Below are 21,162 nucleotides of genomic sequence, written 5' to 3' on the forward strand. Positions count from 1 at the left end.
AGGCACCAAGTTGATTTGGAGCGTGTAACTGGTCTGGAGGAGGCTGAACTCTTAATGGTTGGTAGGGGATAAAATACTTATTTCTCTGTGCACAATGCAAATAAATATATATCATTTTGACAATGTGATTTTCTTTTTTTTTTTTTAATATAATCTATCTCTCACTGGTAAAATTAACCTAGCCTAAAAATTCTAGACTGTTCATGTCTTTGACAGTGGGCAAACTTACAAAATCAGCAAGGGATCAAATACTTATTTCCTTCACTGTATCTTTTTTTGGAAAATGAGGAATGCAACCGCTGACCGGCAGAATAGCGTACCATTTTAATATGAAATGTTGGAGAATGTAAAACAATGTTCATTTTATTTGTAACTGTTTCTTCCAAACTTCTTTATTTTAGCATTTTTTACAGTTTTATCCTCAACAGAGGAAAGGTGCAAAAAGCACCAGAGAACAAAAGAAAGACAAAACATATATACAGGGCCTAATCATATATCAGCTTAAAAAACTTGGGGAGGGAAGACAAAAAGCAAGAAGGGGAAAAAGGGGGAGGGAGGGGGAACAACCCACCTCAAAAGAAAGCTAATATTGTTTCTTAAAAGTAATAATAAAAAAAAATAAAGAAAATAAAACTGTCATGGGTGTCTGGCAGAGAATAGTAGAGAGCCAGTAGCCAAAGAATCTCCATGTCCGTTGAAACCATCTTCTGCCGAGGAGTCCTACTGTTGTGACCAAATAGCCCCGCATCTCGAAACTTTATCTTCTAAAGTCGCTATAATACGTTCAAAACCCAGAATATCTCTGAACTTTAGAATAGTTTTCTGAAAGAGGATTGATTGAGACTTTCAACTTATAACAATAGTCCACCTTGCAGTGGAGAGATAATGAACTCTTTAATATACTCTATTTTAAACAAAAGTGTCATGTACATGGGCAGCAAACACAAACACATCCAATAACGATCTATCAATACAGGAGGGGGCAATAAATAATACAGAGCCACACAAGACATAACATTTCTTCAGGAACATGTTTTTTTCAGTAACAAAGATCAAAACTGATAGGTTTGCACATTTTTGTCACGAAAGGTTATCACTAAACATTTGAGATTATGACATTTTCTTAGGCAGGATCATCATCCGCCAGCGTATACCCATTCTAGAACGTACTCATCACGCGAACGTTGGTGGTTCTTTACGCCATAGCTGTCATATAAGAATTTAAAGGTGCTTAAAGCTGAGCAGTGTTTGTTGAGGTTCCTGTGTCTTTTTCTGTGGGAATACATCTACTATCTGGAGACCGTAAAACGTTGATCAGTAATTGGTGCAAAACGTCCTTATTTAAAGGGCAAGAACTGGAATGGCAGGCATTTAGCTTCCTGTTTAGTATCAGTGTCGGGTTATTAATCAGGGTATATGCTAAATGCCATTTTGTCCTTCTTTGTTTATTCCTGCAGTCCTGGAGCACATCTGAAAAATAAAATAATTACATGTATAATTAAATGAGATTATTGCCTGTCCCTGGAACATTGCGATTCGACAGGGTGGAGGATAGCGTCATCCTTCTGAAGATTAGCAAGTGGGAAGCGCTTTTTATTTGCTCCTTAAAGGGAATGTGTTGCCAGAAAAACATGTTGTTTTTTTTTAAATTAAACATTTAGTGTGTGGGTGATTAAACATTGTTCAAATTTTTTTTATTTTTTTCACGAGACAGGAAATATTATAAATTAATTCTAATTTATAATACTACCCATTTTTGGTCACTAGATGGAGCTATTCCCAAAATTGCAGCTTTGCAAAATTGGGTAAAAAGCCCTCGCTCTAGTGAGCTCTCAGCATCCCCCCCTCCTTTATCCTGGCTAGTGCCGGGATAAACGAGGGGTTTGAACGGTGTAACCTCCTACACTGTGTGTCGCCATTTTTTGAGCTAACACACAGTGTAGTAGGTTTACATACAGTAGTAAACACACACAAACACGAACATACATTGAAATCTCTTACCTGCTCCTGCCGCCGCGGCTCCCTCCGGCCCGTCTGCTCCGTTTGCTGCCGCTGGTCCAAGTGCACAAATCCGGAAGCCGCGACCGGAAGTAGTAATATTACTGTCCGGCCGCGACTTCCGGTCCACAGGAAAATGGCGCCGGACGGCGCCAATTTCGAATTGGACTGTGTGGGAGCGGCGCATGCGCAGTTCCCACACAGACGCCGTACACTGAAGTCAATGGGACGGGAGCCGTTCGCAGTCCCTATGGGACTGTGGCTGCCGTATTCCATGTCTGTATGTGTCGTTAATCGACACATACAGAAATGGAACAAAAAATGGCAGCCCCCATAGGGAAGAAAAAGTGTAAAAATAAGAAAAAGTAAAACACAAACACACAAATGAATATAAACGTTTTTAATAAAGCACTAACATCTTTAACATATAAAAAAATAATTTGTGATGACACTGTTCCTTTAACAATATATACAGTAATTCTTGCCCGAGTATCAGATTGGACCATCTACTCGAGTCTGAATTTAAATATGCACTACTATACAATAGTAAATACATTCAAATTACTTAAAACTGCATTTAAATGGAAATAGTCTAACAAATGTGATATTTTAATTCTCTCTCTTTTTGGTGCAGCACTCCACTTACATGTTAACTGAACCATTGCACCATTACATATAGTTTAGGACACACACTTGATGAAGTTATATACAGATGTAGCAAACTTAATTAACGTGTTAAATACACAGTATGTACTGGTTGGGTGGGGACCATCAGTGGACGGACATTTTCAGGTCCCTCCAAAGATGTTCGATTGGGTTCAAGTCAGGGCTCTGGCTGGGCCACTCAAGGAGATTCACAGAGTTGTCCCTAAGCCACTCCTGTGTTGTCTTGACTGTGTGCTTATGGTCATTGTCTTGTTGGAAGGTGAACCTTCGGCCCAGTCTGAGGTCCAGAGCACTCTGGATCAGGTTTTCATTAAGAATATCTCTGTACTTTGCTCTATTCATCTTCTCCTCAACTCTGACCAGTCTCCGTGTCCCAGCTGCTGACAAACACCCCCACAGCATGATGCTGCTGCCACCACCATGCTTAACTGTAGGGATGGTATTGGGCAGGTGATGAGAAGTGCCTGGTTTCCTCCAGATATGATGCTTCGAAATGAGGCCAAAAAGTTCAATCTTGGTATCATCAGACCACAGAATATTGTTTCCCACAGTCTGAGGTTCTTTCGTCCCCAATTACTTAGCTTGGTGAGGCAGCCAGCTCTAGGAGGAGTCCAGCTGTTCCAAACTTCTTTTATTTAAGACTTATGGAGGCCACTGTGCTCTTGGGAACTTTCGGTGCAACAGAAATTTTTTTTGTACCCTTCTCCAGATCTTTGCCCCCACACAATGCTGTCTCTGAGCTCTACAGGAGGTTATTTTCTCCTTGTGGCTTTGTTTTTGCTCTGATTCCGATGGTCAGCTGTGAAACCTTATATAGACAAGGGTATGTCTTTCCAAATCATGCCCAATCAAATTAATTTACACAAGAGGACTTCAATCAAAGTGCAGAAACATTTCAAAGATGATCTAGAAAAATCGGGGGCCCCAAGAGCTAAATTTCAAGTTTTATAGCAAAGGGTCTGAATAACTTATGTCCATGCGAAATTTGAATTTTTCCATTTTTAATGAATTTTCCCAAATTTCTAAATCTGTTTTCACTTTGTCATGGGGTATTGAGTGCAGAATAATGGGGAAAACATGATTATTATTATTTTTATTTTAGCACAGGGTCCCCACATAATAAAATGTTCCAAATGCACTGTACTACATATAAGAGTTCAGAAGCACTGTTACATTTTTAGCTGGAGGTACCCTTTAAAGAGACTCTGTCACCACATTATAAGTGTCCTTTCTCCTATATAAGGAGATCGGCGCTGTAATGTAGGTGACAGTAATGCTTTTTATTTAAAAAAACTATATTTTTTTCACAACGTTAGGAGCGATTAAAGTTTATGCTAATGAGCTTTCTTAATGCCCAAGTGGGCGTTGTACAGAGGAGTGCATGACGCTGACCAATCAGCATCATGCACTCCTCTCCATTCATTTACACTGCACTAGCGATATAGATATATCGCTATGTGCAGCCTCATACACAAGCCCTAACATTACTAGTGTCCTGATAATGAATACACATGAAATCCAGCCTGGACGTCATGTGTACTCAGAATCCTGACACTTCTGACTCTTTTCTGTGAGATTCCAGCAACGGATACGAAATCTCGTTTAGCTCCGAGATCTCGCGAGATTTCGTATCCGTTGCTGGAATCTCACAGAAAAGAGTCAGAAGTGTCAGGATTCTGAGTACACATGACCTCCAGGCTGGATTTCATGTGTATTCATTATCAGGACACTAGTAATGTTAGGGCTTGTGTATGAGGCTGCACATAGCGATATATCTATATTGCTAGTGCAGTGTAAATGAATGGAGAGGAGTGCATGATGCTGATTGGTCAGCGTCATGCACTCCTCTGTACAACGCACACTTTGTCGAAAGTAAAAGTACGCCCACTTGGGCATTAAGAATGCTCATTAGCATAAACTTAAATCGCTCCTAACTTTGTGAAAAAAGATCGTTTTTTTTAAATAAAAAGCATTACTGTCACCTACATTACAGCGCCCATCTCCTTATGTAGGAGACAGGGCACTTATAATGTGGTGACAGAGTCTCTTTAAGTATTCACAATTTTCAATGTAGACTTAAGTAATGATGGTTGCACTATAATATCTGTCTTATCTTTTTTTTTTAATTAGGCCTTTAACACAGGGTATGGGTCCTTTTACACTGCCGGACGTGGGCCTTGTAAACGAGCACCAATCAACAAGATAGCTCGTTGATCGGCACTCGCTTGCTCCTTTCACAAGGGTCAATGAATGGGGACGAGCAAACTTTACAATGATCGCTCTTCCCCATACATTTCTATCCTGTCGGCAGCACATCTCCCTGTTTATACAGAAAGATGTGCTGCCGACAAAGATAATATTTCATGCTCGTTAATCAGCTGATCGTTGCCCTGTTTACACAGGGCAATGATCAGGAAAGAGCGTTCATAGGAATGCTCGTTTGCCCGATAATTGGCTCGTGTAAAAGGGTCTTACATTTCATTACCCAACAAAAACAGTCCCTAGGCGTTTTACATATAATAAAATAGTAATGCCATATAATGGGGCAGAATACCTGGACTCATGTAGTGTTTTCTTGACTTGGTTTCTTGTGTGAGCATGTGGCAGAAGGACAGAACAAGGGGATGAGTATGATACAGGTCTACTTGAAGCATTCCAATCCATGTATTGTGTCCTATAATGTAAGAGAGAATTTAATAATCATTAGTCGATGTCAAAAGTGCCCTCCAGAGGTCATCACGTCTGTTTGATTAATCTTTAAATTCTAAATATTTCATATATATATATATATATATATATATAGTGCGTTCGGAAAGTCTTCAGGCCCTAAAAGGACCCGCAGACTGTGAGAAACAAAATTCTATGGTCTGATAAAACCAAGATTGAACTTCTTGGCCTCAATTCTAAGCGTCCGGTCAGGAGGAAACCAGGCACTGCTCAACACCTGCCCAATATTCTTAATGACATATTATTAATGAAATCCTGATGCAGAGTGATCTGCATCTCAGACTAAGCCAAAGATTCACCTTCCAAAAGGACAATGACCCTAAGCACACAGCCAAGACAACACAGAAGTGGCTTAGAAACAACTCAGTGAATATCCTTGTGTCAGGGCCGATGTTAGGGGGGGGGAGCAAACTGTCCAATTGCCCAGAGCCACCATCCTCTCAGGACCCCCTGCCCACTATAGCAGCCATAGCGGCTGATACGGGGCCCGTACCGCCCGGCACATAATCCAGCACATAACATTTATGGGCAGGGTGGCACGACCCTCTCAAGCCCGGTGGCATTGCTAGCACCTGGTGCTAGTGATTGCCCCATTCAATTGTATCTGCATCCTCGGGATACAGATACAATATAATAATATAGGCTGCAGAACCACGTTAAGCCTGAAGTATATAAACACTGACAGAATCCCTGCACAGGCAAGCGTGATGACGTCACTTCATCATGCTGGCCTACGCAAGAGTTCCGTCTGGAGGCTGAGGAGTGCTCCTTCCAGTGCATAAAAAGGGGCCAGGTAAGTAGAATTTTTTTGGGGGCGGTGTATCTAAAACGGTGGCAATATCTACAAGGGAAGCTGTGTGTGGCACTATCTACAAGGGGGCTGTGTATTTGGAACTATATACAAGGAGGGCTGGTTATTTGGCACGATCTACAAGCAGGGCTGTGTATTTGGCACTATCTAGAGGGGGCTATGTGTGGCGCTATCTAGAGGGGGTTGTGTGTGCCGCTATCTACAGGGGGCATTATTACTATGTCGGGGCACAAAGAGGGCACGGTTACTAAGGAGCCACTTTTATTGTGTAGTGCACTAAGGGATTATTATTACCATCTGGGGCACTGTGGATTACGAGTTTGTTTAGAGGATGGGGTATAGGTGGGGAGGATACGGAAAAAGCAAGAAACCAACATGTCTGTGTATCATATTCTGCAGAGAAGAGTCGTGGCCAGATGAAAAAAAAAAAGGGAAAGTGAACGAATAATCAGAGAAAACATCACCTGTGAGTCACTGAATATAAATGTACTGTAATCACGTATATCGTCTGCAGAGCTCCAGTGTATAACTGGCATCTACCACTATATGGTCACTACACATGGTGGTAATATTGGTCTTTGTATAGTGGTTTTTATGCAGTAACAGTATGGTGGTATTATTCAATCACTATGTGGTTATGGTGTGGCGGTATTATTCAGTATCAGTATGGGGGTATTATTCAGTAACAGTATGGTGGTATTATTCAGTCACTATGTGGTTATGGTGTGGCGGTATTATTCAGTAACAGTACAGGGGGTATTATTCAGTCACTATATGGTTATGGTGTGGCGGTATTATTTGAACCTTGTGTTATTATTGGTAATATTGGTCTTATAATAATAGTGAGTTGTATTCAGTAACAGTATGCAGGTAATATTTAATCTGGTATAGTGGTATGATTTAATAACTGTACATGCATCATTTTTTGTGTGAGAGGGGGGAAACATGCTTTAGGGCTTGCAACACTCCTGGAAGCGCTAGACATCAGCGATGCAGTTCTCTGTACCCTGCATTCTGAATTGACTGCATTAATTCAGCATTTGGAGCCCCACTTTAAACTTTGCCCAGGGCCACACTTTGTCTAAAACTGGCCCTGCCTTGAGTGACCCAGCCAGAGCCCTGACTTGAACCCAATCGAACAACTCTGGAAAGACCTGAAAATGGCTGTCCACCGACGCCCCCATCCAACCTGACAGAGGTTGAGAGGATTTGCAGAGAAGAATGGCAGAAAATCCCCAAATCCAGGTGTGCAAAACTTGTGTCGCCATACCCAAGAAGACTGGAGGCTGTTATCTCTGCCAAAGGTGCTTCAACTAAGTACTGAGTAAAAGGTATGAATACTTACGTCAATGCAATATTTTAGTTTTTCCTTTTCAATAAATTAGCAAAAGATTACTAATATTCTGTTTTCACTTTGTCATTATGGGATATTGAGTGCAGAATGATGGGGACATTTTTATTTGATTTTAGCACAAGGCCTCAACATAACAAAATGTAAAGAAATTGAAAGGGTATATATTTCACACCTTAGAAAAAAACAATAGGATTAAGATATGGGTAGTAGTTTGAGTTCATATTAGGAGTACAAAGCAAGAAAGTTGGGTAATTCTTTGGGATCACAACACTTGATTCAGAGACATTTCAATGTAAAGATCACGATTACTCACCCATATCAGCACCCTCATATCCTTTTGGAAACAGTGGACGGTCAATCCTTGCTAGCAACCAGCTCCCCAGGAATACATTAAAGAAGACTCTGAGCAAACATGCACCAAACCCAAGAATAGCAGAGTAGAACATGAAAAAATAGCTGAAATTCTGAAATCCTCTCCTAGGAAGAAAACCAAGCGTCAAGTAGAGAATTGTGCACTCTTAAAAGGGTTTTCCCGGATTAGAGAAAAAAGGGGTCTGCTGTTTTTCCAGATCCAATCTTGTCCGCTCTGTCTATTATTGCAGCTCAGACCCATTAAAGTGAACGCAATAGTAAGCACAGCCCATGGACAAGAGTACCTCTGTTTCTGGAAAAAGAGCAGACCCTTTTTCTATAACCCTGGACAACCCCTTTAATGTGAGATTGTGAAAGTTCCTTCAGCTACCCCATGGTTCCAAATATTTTTGCACACTATTCATGAATGATGGGAGAGGAAACCTGCTGGTCTTGCCTAGTAAGTCCACAAATTAGTTACATTTGAAAAAAAAAAAAATTGAAGTCACCAGATTTAAAAATTCATTTGGGACAAAAAAAAGTTAAACATTATGTGCACTGATATTTATCAAATTTGGATCAGACTAATGTCGGACATTAATTATATGTCACATAATATCTTGCAACTAAATAAACATGGAATACTATAAATGATTTCTAAGCAAAATGAAGTGCAGAAGTAACAAGACACCCTTGGATGAAGCTTAACAGTAGAACTTCAGGTAAAAAAAAAATTAAATCTAAGTTTATTGCTTCCAAATATTTCAAAATTCAACTATTCAGAAGTAATAGGCAACAAGGTGTTGTCTAAGTGGATGGAGAAATCTTGTTCTTGTAAGTCATTAGCATGTCTCAAATAAATGTATTATTATATGTAAGTGTTGTATATCATAAACAAGGCATAAATAGTACACACATTCTTAGTGTTCTCCCGTTTCTTGAGAAATACAGACAAACCCATTGAATGAAATATTAGCATAAACAGAATATATTTAATAAAAGGAATCACTTGTTATTGACGTTAAGGCAATACATAATCTCACTACTCGAACTTTTGAAACACAAGCACAGCCCTTAGTGCCAAATAGTCTATCTACCTAAGGTAGATGTATCGATATCACAAAGGTTGTGTTGCGTCCACGGCCGAGGACCACCGTTCCTACTCAACCCTCGGCGGCCACGGCCATTGATCTGTGAGTGCTGGCCGGCATCTCCTTCCTAGGAGATGCCAGCACTCACTTCCGCTCCGCTCGGCTGTGTCCCAAAGGGTGTGTGCGCATGCTATTGCCCAGCCTTAAAGGGCCAGCACGCACACATGAATTCTATTACAAATTAGCCCTAATCACTCTGGACTATAAAAGGGGCCCTGCCCTTTCACTCCCTGCCTGAGCGGTTTGTATTGCTCATGTTAGTCTTAGCAAATGGTCCCTCCATGTTATCCTGTTCCCAAGAGTTCCCCTGCCCTACTACCTGTTCCTGTATCCTGTGCTGTGTTGGTTCCTGAACCCTATTGAGTGTTGGAGTCGTGTTCTGCCAACGGTCACGCCTGCTGTCGTACACCATGTCTGGTGTCATCTGCCACGCCTGATATCCTCCGCCATGTGGGGCATCCTCTGCCGTCAAAGTTCCATCTGTGCCTGGCCACTGCGACTGTCTGGACTACTGAGGTACCCTTGTGCTGGACTTTGTATTGTTTGGGTACTCTGTTTGGCCAGCTGCCTCCACGCTACGGCGGTGCGGCCTAGTGGGTCCACATACCCACAGATCATGACAGTACGCTCAGGCCATGGACCCTGCTGGTCAACTCAAGACCACGACGACGTAACAAGCCATGCAGGCAGAGATGCTTGACCTCCGGTCACGACAGGACCAACTCCTCCAGGCAGTGATCATTATTGTGCATCGGAAGGAAATGCAAGCTGCAACCTTCCCGGTACCTGCTTCTATTGCTCCTCCTACTACACCTCCTGGCAGTACAGATTCGCTATTCTCTCTGCCACTGCCTCCCCATTACGACGGAGACGCGAGGACCTGCAGGGGATTTCTGAAGCAGTGTCAGATCCATTTCAGTCTACATGCCAGTGCATTTCCTTCTGATGGTGCAAGGATCGCATTCATAGTTTCTCTCCTTACTGACAAGGCCCTGGCATGCGCGAACCCCATCTAGGAACATCAGGGACCATAGACCCGTGACCTACGGTGTTTCCGACAGACTTTTTTTGCATTCTATTTAAGGAACCTGGGCGAATCTCTTCAGGAGCTGCATTCCTGCTGAGCCTTCGCCAAATAGACACACCATTCAGCTCCGTCCCCTTGCAGCAGAGCTGATCAGGAACGAAGAGGCATTAGTGACTAGATTCTGGCAAGGTCTTTCCTCCGAGCTTGCCGCTTGAGACCTACCCTCTACTCTAGATGACCTCATCCTTCTAACCACCCAGATTGACATGAGGATCCAGGAACAGTCTCCAGAGATTCAACAGGTCAAGAGATCGCCCAGGCTCGCTCCTACATTCCAGCAACCCCTGCTGCCCTCATCAGGTGTCCAATCAGAGGAGCCTACGCAAATAGACCATCTCAAGTTGCCTGTCCAGCAGAAGCAGTGCAGACGCACTTCAGGACTCTGTCTGTATTGCGGCCTCGGAGGCCATTTTGTGAGTCTTTGTTCCCAAAAGCCTAAAAAGCTCCAGAGCCTAGGATTGGTTGGAGAGACAACCCTAAAAGGAAAAGGACTAAATAATAAACTTTCTCGCAAATTGTCCATTCCGTGACCATAGTGTACGGTGAAAAGACGCACTGCGTCTCTGCCTACCTGGACTCTGGGTCAGTGGCAAACATCATCCAACAGGACTTAGTGGATCAGCTCCAGTTGCCGACGGTTCCCTTGTAGACACCCCTGGCTGTTGTCTCGGTGAATGGACTTCCTCAGTACGACCCCATCATGTCCGGGACTAAGCCACTAAAGCTCCAAGTGGGAGCACTTCATACCGAGCAGATTAACTTTCTTGTTTTGCCCAAAGCCATCAATCCGGTGTTGCTGGGTCTGCCTTGGCTCCGGCTTCATGCTCCAGTCCTGGACTGGAATTTCGGAGAAATTCTCCAATGGGGCTCCAAATGTCGCCACCGCTGCCTGCAACAGGTTCTGCCTCCTATGTCCAAGTCGTTGACAGGACTACCTACTCATTTTGCACAGTTTGCAGACGTCTTTGGCAAGAAGGAGGCTGAGAGACTTACCCCACACCGGGCATATGACTGTCTGATTGAACTGGCTCCCGATGCCTCACCTCCCTGTGGTCGCATATACCCCCTCTCCTTGCCAGAGACTCAGTCCATGTCAGCCTATATCAAGGAGAATCTGGGGAGGGGTTTCATACGAAAATCCTCCTCCCCGGCCGGTGCCGGGTTCTTCTTTGTGAAGAAAAAAGATGGATCTCTTCGACCCTGCATTGACTACCATGGTCTCAACCAGATCACGGGCAAAAACAAATACCCTTTGCCACTGATCTCAGAATTATTTGATCGCTTACGAGGAGCCAAGATTTTCTTTAAGCTAGACTTGCGTGGGGCCTACAACCTAATCCGTCAAGGTGACGAGTGGAAGTCGGCATTTAACACTCGAGACGGGCACTATGAATACCTGGTGATGCCCTTTGGCCTGTGTAACGCTCCCGTGGTCTTCCATTAATTTTTCAATGGTATCTTCCGAGACCTCTATGTCTGCGTTGTAGTCTATCTGGATGACATTTTGATTTTCTCAACAGATCAGACGACACATCGGAGACACGTCCGTCAAGTTTTGCTGCGATTAGGGGGGAATCGCCTATATGCCAAGTTGGAGAAACGTACCTTTGAAAAGGATTATTTGCCCTTCCTGGGCTAGATCATCTCTGATCAGGGTCTCAAGATGGATCCTGAGAAAGTAAAGTCCGTCCTGGAGTGGCCACGTCCTAAGGGCTATACAGCGTTTTGTGGGATTCGCTAACTTCTACCGGCAATTTATCCTAAATTTCTCTTCACTGACAGCTCCCATCTCTACCCTTACTAAAAAAAAATATGAACGCCAAGGGGTGGATTCAAGAGGCAGAATCAGCATTTAATAGCCTTAAGAGTGCCTTCACTTCAGCCTCGATCCTGCATCATCCTGACATGTCTCGACAGTTCTCGTTGGAGGTGGATGCTTCCTTTGTTGGTGCAGGTGAACTTCTGTTCCAGCGGAGCTCCAAAGTAAAGGCAGTAGTATGTGGATATTACTCAAGACATTTTTTCCCCCTGCAGAGCGCAACTATTCTATTGGGGATCGGGAGCTACTGGCCATCAAATTGGCTCTGGAGGAGTGGAGACATCTGCTAGAGGGCGCAGCTCACCAAATACTGATATACACCGACCACAAGAACCTCACCTATCTGCAGTCGGCTCAATGGCTAAACCCCCGTCAAGCCAGGTGGTCGCTGTTCTTCACCTGTTTCCAATTTGTGCTCCACTACCGTCCCGCTGACAAAAATGTGAGGGCCAATGCCCTGTCCAGGTTGTTTGAAACAGAGGACACGATGGAGTCCCCTTAAAGTATCATAGACCCATCCTGCATTCTCACTGCCAATCCTTTGCAAGTTAGAGACATCCCTCCGGGGAGGACTTTTGTTCGGTTGGCAAACAAGAGAAGAGTTCTCCGCTGGGGACAAACCTCTAAACTGGCTGGGCACGCTGGGTGGTGGTGGACCGTTTCTCGAAGATGGCACATTTTATCCCGCTGACCAGCCTTCCGTCTGCTCCTCGACTGGCAAATCTCTTTATCCAGCACATCTTCCACTTGCATGGCTTGCCCCTACACACCGTGTCTGATTGTGGGGTTCAGTTCACCTCGAAATTCTGGAGAACCCTCTGTAAACTCATGGATGTGAAATTGTACTTTTCCTCAGCCTATCACCACCAGTCCAATGGTCAAGTCGAAAGGATTAACCAGATCATGGAGAATTATCTCCACCACTTCATATCCATGCAGCATGATGACTGGATACAGCTTCTTCCATGGGCCGAGTTCTCATACAATAATCAAACAAGCCCCCACTTCCACACCATTCTACATTGTGTACGGTCAACATCCTAGAATCCCTCTTCCTGTGTCAGCTACATCTCAGGTACCCGCTGCTGACTGTGCATTTGGGGACTTTCTGCAAATCTGGCAACAGACCCGGTCCGCTACTATGCAAGCAGTTGATCGCATGAAGTGAAAAGCGGATATAAGAAGAGAGCCGCCTCAGTATCTTCCAGGTACCAAAGTCTAGCTGTACTCATGGAATATCCGTTTAAAGGGGCCTTTGTACAAGTTTGCTCCCAGGTTCCTCGGACCCTTTGAGATACTACAACAGATAAACCCGGTCTCCTATAAGCTTCGGCATCCTCCTACCCTCAGAATCCCCAACTCCTTTCATGTGTCTCTCCTGAAACCAGTGGCCCTGAACCGCTACAGTAAGACTCCTAGTCCCTCAGCTGCTCCCAGCGGTTCATCTGATGTTTTTGAGGCAAAGGAGATCCTGGACTGCAAGAGGGTAGGAGGAAGGACTTTCTATTTGGTGGACTGGAGAGGGTTTGGTCCTGAGGAGAGGTCCTGGGAGCCAGAAGAGAACCTTAATGCCCCTACCCTAATTAAGACATTTCTCTCTCGCTCTGGTCCCAAGAGGAGGGGGCGTAAAATGGGGGGGGGGATACTGTAGTGTCCACGGCCATGGACCGCCGTTCCTACTTCCTGCTGTGTTGGTCCCTGAGCCCTATCGGGATTTAGACTCATGTTCTGCAATGTCTGGTGTCATCTGCCACGCCTGATATCCTCCGCCACGTGTGGCATCCTCTGCCATCAAAGTTCCATCTGTGCCTAGCCACTGCAACTATCTGCACTATTAAGGTACCCTTTTGCTGGACTTTGTATTGTTTGGGTAGTCTGTTTGGCCAGCTGCCTCCCCGCTACAGCGGTTCGGCCTAGTGGGTCCACGTACCCATAGATCGTGACAGGTTGTAGCGGTATTGTAAAAGAAATTGCAGTTGCTCAACTTGATGGAAACAGGTCTGGAACTACACGTTTTTAGTAGCCATTCGAAGGGCTGCCTTATGCAATCTCAAATGAGTATATCAGCATGTATTTCATATTAACGCGCTGTTGAGCTGCAAATAATATGTATAGTGAACATAGTGTTAAAACTTTAAGACATCTTTAACAAAAAGGAGCCTTTCATTATACTCACAAATTGTAGAGAAAAATAGCGCTTTAAACAGTAAAACACGTGGCACGACATTCAAAATTTGCCTTGTCTACTTCTTCCGGGGCATGTCCGGGCGATACCGCAACAGTGATTGAGATACATCTACCCCAGGTAAAAGGAAAGACACTATTTTGCAATAGGTGCTGTGTTTGTGAAACCAAACATTGAGCAGTGGGATTACATAACGCTTTTATTCTACATTGTGAGAACATTTGCTGACTTGTACCCCCCGTTAATGTCACCTGCTACGTTGCGTTATTTACTAATCCTTGATTGTGCAGATCTTAAATTTACCTGTTATTGATGGCCAATGGCTTATTTTTATTGTTTGGTGAGATTTTATCTTGTAGGAAAAGGAATTGAGCTGCCAAGATCTGAGCGACAATCACAGCAATCATGATGACTATTCCCAACCTACAACACATATGACACATAGCTATAAACACCAGCACCATTCAAGGACATCAGTATTGTAATACATCCCTGAACCCACTAGTTACATGTTAAATGGAATTAACCTAAACACAGTTTTTAATGTTAAGAACAATCATGAGAATCTAAACATTTAATCACATATAATTCTTGTACACCAGATATCACGAAGTGGCCTTTTGATAGAATTGTATGATGGATACAAATCTGGTTGTACTATTCAGCTTCGAGGATTCAGTTATTTGTGCCCAAATGAGCAACTCCATCTGCAGAAATACAGCTCCAGACCTTCAGGGCTTGCTCCACTTTTGGCTGCAGACACTCTTCAAATCTAGTATGGATTTCCTTCACTATATTTCTGGTTCTCAACCTGGTCCTCCTTCTTTGTGCTCTGTCAAGAGCTTGGACAGCATATCTGGTCTAAAATAAAATCTATTTTTGGGAGGTATCTTGCTAATGCAAGATGACCGCCTTGTGCCACATTTCATTAAAAATTGAACTTTATTCTAACTAATACAGGCAGATGGTATTTTAGTTTCTTCAGATCATTATCTAGAATTCATGGGAAAAACTCATCAAAATGTGTTTAGTAGGGTTCTTACACTGTATAACCGAAGATCTGAAGAATGACCATCCCTTTCCCCTCTTTGATTGGGATGTCTAACCAGAATGTAATAATCAGACTTATCAAGAAGAACATGATGTGTAGTAGGAAGTATCCTAAAAAAAACACATAGAAGATACATGAAATGGTGCATTTCTGTGCACATAGAGCAATGGGTATCATTGAATGTCAGATGCAATGCAGTGTGTATACATTTTTTATTACAGGTTTTATATATATATATATATATATATATATATATATATATATATATATATATATATACATACATACACCAGCATGTGTGACTAGAACAAGTGATTATTATAATATGGTATTATAGATTTTTTTTTTAGCAAAACCTAATGACGAGTCACCACCTTTGCCTTTGATAAATCATAGTTATAAGTATTTCCTCAATGGCTCCCTGGGTGGAATGTATCATCGACTCCACTAAATCTTTCCTTAACAATATGTACTTTTACATATACTTTTGAATACTAAAATGTTCATTGATAATTTAATGTAACAAACAGTACAAAAATCTTTTTTTACCTACCCCACAACAAATATGCAATCTGATTCCCTGTATATCGGATACTGGCTGCCTGAAATAGAAGCACAATAAATAAATGGAAGAAACGTGTTAATGTGTGCATTTTCTATATTTTCAAGGCAGTATCCATAGTACTTATCTAGGCATTCCATGCAATCCATCCCAAAAACTTTTTCAAGACTCCCACTTGTAGAGGGACTCATTCGGATAATAGGAGCAGTATATCCAAGTTTGACAACTCCAAGCACATCAGTTACTACATTTATCTATATGCTACGTACATAGTGCAGTAAAAATCAGGTACCAGTGCCACTACCAATGCCAGTATAACCAGTATTATTGGATCTACATAACATAAAATACAATAAAGAAAAATTTTAGTCAGTTCCAGTGCCGGTCATTTGGTTTCTTTAAAACTTCTGAGTGACCTGAACAGTTTGTACATTTTTCACTAGTAAAACCAATAAATCCCATTAACAGTTAACAGATAGGAAGACAAATCTAGATTTTAAGAATTCCTGTTTGTTGCCCATTTCACCATTTCCTTGGTTTTCTATTTTATTAGTAAGTCAACTGATAAAAGGAAAACTACAGTCAAAAATTGAAAGTAGGAAATAATTTAGTGCTAGTAGTTAATACCTACACATTGCTTACACACACATTATATATATATATATATATATATATATATATATATATATATATATATATATATACACACATACATACATACATACATACACACACGGTTAGGTCCGGAATGTTTTGGACAGGGACACAATCTTCATGTTTTGGGCTCTGCATGCCACCACATTGGATTTGAAATGAAACAACTGAGATGTAATTGAAGTGTAGACTTTCATGTTTAATTCAAGGAGTTTATATCCTGTAAAACGTTTAGGAATTGCAACCATTTTCCTACACAGCCTCCTCATTTCAGGGGCTCAAAAGTAATTGGACAAATTAACATTACCATAAATAAAAGGTGTTTTTCTTTAATACTTTGTAGAGAATTCTTTGCAGGCAATGACTGCATGAAGTCTGGAACCCATGGACATCGCCAAACGCTGGGTTTCCTCCTTTGTGATGCTTTGCCCGGCCTTTACTGCAGCTGTCTTCAGTTGTTGCTTGTTTGTGGGTCTTTCTGCCTTAAGATTTGTCTTAAGCAAGTGAAATGCATGCTCGATTGGGTTGAGATCTGGTGATTGACTTGGCCATTGCAGAATATTCCACTTCTTTGCCTTAAACTCCTGGGTTGCTTGCACAGTAGGTTTTTGGTCATTGTCCATCTGTACTGTGAAGCGAAGTCCAATCAACCTTGCTGCATTTGGTTGAATCTGAGCAGAAAGTATATCCCTGAACACTTCAGAATTCATCCGGCTGCTTCTGTCTTCAGTCACATCATCAATAAACACTAGTGACTCAGTGCCTTTGGCAGCCATGCATGCCCATGTCATCACACTGCCTCCACCATGTTCTACGGAGGATGTGGTGTGCTTTGGATCATGAGCCGTTCCAAGCCTTCTCCATACTTTCTTCCTCCCATCATTCTGGTACAGATTGATCTTAGTTTCATCTGTCCAAAGAATGCTGTTCCAGAACTGGGCTGGCTTCTTTAGATGTTGTTTGGCAAAGTCTAATCTGGCCTTTCTATTTTTGAGGTTGATTAATGGTTTGCACCTTGTGGTGAACCCTCTGTATTTGCTCTCATGAAGTCTTCTCTTTACGGTAGACTTGGATACTGATACACCTACTTCCAGGAGAGTGTTCTTCATTGGGTAGATATTGTAAAGGGAATTTTCTTCACCATGGAAAGGATTCTGCGATCATCCACCACTGTTGCCTTCCGTGCACGTCCAGGCCTTTTGGAGTTCATAAGATCACCAGTGCTCTCTTTTATTTATTTTTTTTTTCAAGAATGTACCAAACTGTTAATTTGGCCACTCCTAACATTTGTGCTATCTCTCTGATGGATTTCTTCATTTTTTTCAGCCTATCGATGGTCTGTTTCACTTGCACTGAGAGCTCCTTTCACCTCATGTTGCGGGTTCACAGCAACAGCTTCCAAATGCAAATGCCACACCTGGAATCAACTCCAGACCTTTTACCTGCTTAATTGATGATGGATTAATGAGGGAATAACCCATGCAACCCATTAAATATCTTTTAAGATAATAGTCCAATTACGTTTGGTCCCTTGAAAAAGAGGCAGCTACATATTAAAGAGCTGTAATTCCTAAACCCTTCCTCAAATTAGGATGTGAATACCCTCAAATTAAAGCTGAGAGTCTGCACTTTAAGCCCATATTGATTATATAACTATATATTCAATATGTTTTGGTAAACAGCTAAAATGCCAAAACTTGTATCACTGTCCAAATAATTCTGGACCGAACTGTATTTATATTTACGTTATATATACACGTGATGATTGGAGTTCTTCTTAAAGGTGACTAGTACTTCTGTCTGCAGAACTGCATCCACATAAAGTAGTGATGTAGATGGTGGTCACACATGGTCATCTTCGAACACAGCTATACGAATATTTTAGTGTGTCCCTAAAGCAACGCCACAGCTAATGCGGATTCATTTATAAAATAAGGATCCTTATTAGATCTGATTGGAGGATGACCAGCAAACGCTCTTATTGTGCCATCTATGTGATCACCTTTCAACTCGCCAGACTAATGGTACGGTGGTCAGTTTGCTGGTCTGGATGCTCCAGGTACAAAGAACTATAAATGACTAACATTTAGCATAGTGATGTGTGTCACAAACAAGAGAGAAAACGTATGTAGGAAAAAATTATTGTGATTGAAAATATTGATTGCCTACTAAAAAAAAAATCTGATGAGCTGCTTCCTGTGTGGGCAGAATAAACAAGCTTTAACTAGGTGTGTTTGTGCACACACTGAAACCATGCTGCTTCAGAAACAATTTTTCAATGAAAATTACAATTGCATTTGTCCCTTATCTCTATAATGGTTTTGTTGCACAAGAACCTGTTCTACGAAAGCTCATGATTGTAACACTACAAATTACGAGCATTGCTGATATTGTGGAGGATCATAGCATTACCAGGACAACAGCAGGACGATCCGCACTTGAGATCTCTGAGCCGCCTTTATAAAGTTTCTTTATTTCTTTTCTAAAACAAACATGAAAACGTTGGCAGTGATTTTTCTAAAGGCTACAAAACAATATTAGGCCTAGTTCACACTGAATTTTTCTGTGTGAACTGGGCCTTAGAGTGCGTCTTCATTTACTGCTTCTCCTATCATATTTTACTTATATTGTGTCCTCATGTAATTAAAGAGAACCTTTCACCTCCCCAAACATGTGCAGCTGAGTGCAGCATGTTATAGAAAATGCTTCACAAACCCTGTCTCACGTAAAATAATTTTTCTAACTCCCTCCGTTATTTACATATCGGTGCCGTTATATTTGGCGCCCGATATGTAAATAAGCCCCTGAACAGTCAATGGGGCGTTTCTAACTAACTAAAAGGCAAGGGGGCGTGATGTCTTCGCTCTGACACTGTCCAATCAGATGATGACAGTGTCAGGGCGGCTAGCGCTGTGTTCTCTCCCGCGAGAACACACATAGACTTGGTTGTGCTGCAGGTAGATTAGGCGCGCACGGCTGTTCGCGTGCACATCGACGGATGTAAGTAGATCTCGTCTTTCTCCTCGTCTCTGCTTCTTCTCCTCGTCTCTTCTCGTTTCGTGGCGGCGGGAGTGGTGACGTCGAAGTGCGAGCGAACGGGCGTGCGCACGCTATCTGCAGCACAAACATGTAAAATCACATTAAAATCCACAAATGAACTATTTAGGATAGCTTGGAATAACCAGAGCCATGTACAGATGTAAATGGTTGCAATATGTTAGCTGAGAAGTTGCTGTGATAGCCTCTGCACCAACTTCCCCACAAAATAATGCTTTTTGCCCTGGCAACATAGTAAATGCAAAATAATCTATTTTTTTATATTTCAGAAAGTGGATTTTTAAGGTTGTTTATTTATATCTACACAACACTTAGGATACCCCCACTCGTAAATATGGCTACAGCAATGGTAATCGTACTTCTTTATGAGAAACTAGCATCAATAGTGGTGGACACAAGATAAGAATTAGGATACCTGTAGCTTGAGAGCACATGCAGGACATAGATAACACTTGTGAAGGCAGAAGGGAAGGTCGAATAAAACCAGCACTCTGTAGAAATACGATCACAAGATAAGTATTGCTGCACGTTACTACTAGCACAACTACAAAAAGTCAAACTGGCAGATAATAACATTCGGTAACTAACCTCGTAACAGTAGTAACACCCCTTTTGTTTGGTTAGAAAAGGAAAGGTTAACGGTTTGTAGTATCCAACTGTCCAGGCCTTTCACAGCTTTGGGCGAGTAGAATAAATCTACAAGGAAAAACTTGCATGACAAAAAGAATATGATTAGTTGTACCGAGTAGAACATTGGCCATAGGTTGACTACAAAATGCCACCTTCCGATTTACAATATTTTTTTCCTTCTTTGGCATGTTCTTTCTCCTGAATCTCAGACTATCCCCTTTATTACACCGCGCCATTCTGAAATAACAATTACCAGCAATATAGATGGGCACAGTTTGTATGTAACATACATTATACAAACAGATCAAACACAACACCGATGTCACTATCATCCTGGTGGGGAACTTAAAATGTGAATCCCATGCATAAATCTTCCATCTGTGGGAAGGATGCTGCTCATTCCTACATAGGAAGAAAAAAAAAAGATATTTGGGAATCCAGCACATTTTAGAGGATAGACATGTAACGAAATGCCTGAGGCTAGATTCCATTGTATTCTAATGTGCGCTGCACCACTGCTCATAAATATCAAGAAGATGCTACTGAATAGTTATACAATTACATCAGTACAGGGTGACTATAGACACCAAGGGGGAGATTTATCAAAGTGGTGCAAAGTAAAAGTGGAGTAGTTGCTCATAGCAACCAGATTTCACCTCTCATTTTATGGAGACCATTTGGAAAATTAAAGCTGAAATCATATTGGTTACTATGTCTAACGTTTTCACTTTTTGACTGATGGATGCATACTTTAAAAATGCCTTCTACCAAATGGAGACTGTAAAAAGGGAGCCTGTGTGTTTTTGATGGCTCTCCGATTCTGGTTTGTCTGGGAATGCTGCTACACCAAAGCCCACAATATCATGTATAATAGTTATTTGATGAAAACCGGGTTCCTCTGACACATTTCTAGATAATATATATTCTAAATAACTTTTATTCTTTTAATGAAGAAACTTTAAGGTACCCATAAATATGAGAAGGATGTTCCAGACTAAAATCAGTCAATGCTCAGGTCCAATTCTGGACATGAATGCACTTTTTCACTGTGGAGACCAT

At 41.9% G+C, this 21,162-nt stretch overlaps 1 protein-coding gene across 1 annotated transcript in view; it reads right to left on the reverse strand.

The window, feature by feature from the left end:
* Positions 1-381: 381 nt before the first annotated feature.
* Positions 382-21,162, reverse strand: part of LOC142748027 (stimulated by retinoic acid gene 6 protein-like) — a 60,510-nt gene continuing 39,729 nt past the window's right edge. The window contains exons 9-18 of the mRNA XM_075855142.1: positions 20,394-20,505; positions 20,062-20,182; positions 19,889-19,964; positions 18,829-18,898; positions 15,754-15,802; positions 15,193-15,310; positions 14,453-14,572; positions 7,870-8,033; positions 5,219-5,338; positions 382-1,470 (exon numbers count right to left, since the gene is read on the reverse strand). Of these exons, the coding sequence (XP_075711257.1) occupies positions 1,232-1,470; positions 5,219-5,338; positions 7,870-8,033; positions 14,453-14,572; positions 15,193-15,310; positions 15,754-15,802; positions 18,829-18,898; positions 19,889-19,964; positions 20,062-20,182; positions 20,394-20,505 (1,189 nt within the window). The 3' untranslated portion in view covers positions 382-1,231. The remainder of the gene's footprint in view (positions 1,471-5,218; positions 5,339-7,869; positions 8,034-14,452; positions 14,573-15,192; positions 15,311-15,753; positions 15,803-18,828; positions 18,899-19,888; positions 19,965-20,061; positions 20,183-20,393; positions 20,506-21,162) is intronic.

This window comes from Rhinoderma darwinii, chromosome 3, assembly GCF_050947455.1.
Source record: "Rhinoderma darwinii isolate aRhiDar2 chromosome 3, aRhiDar2.hap1, whole genome shotgun sequence".
NCBI lineage: Eukaryota > Metazoa > Chordata > Amphibia > Anura > Rhinodermatidae > Rhinoderma > Rhinoderma darwinii.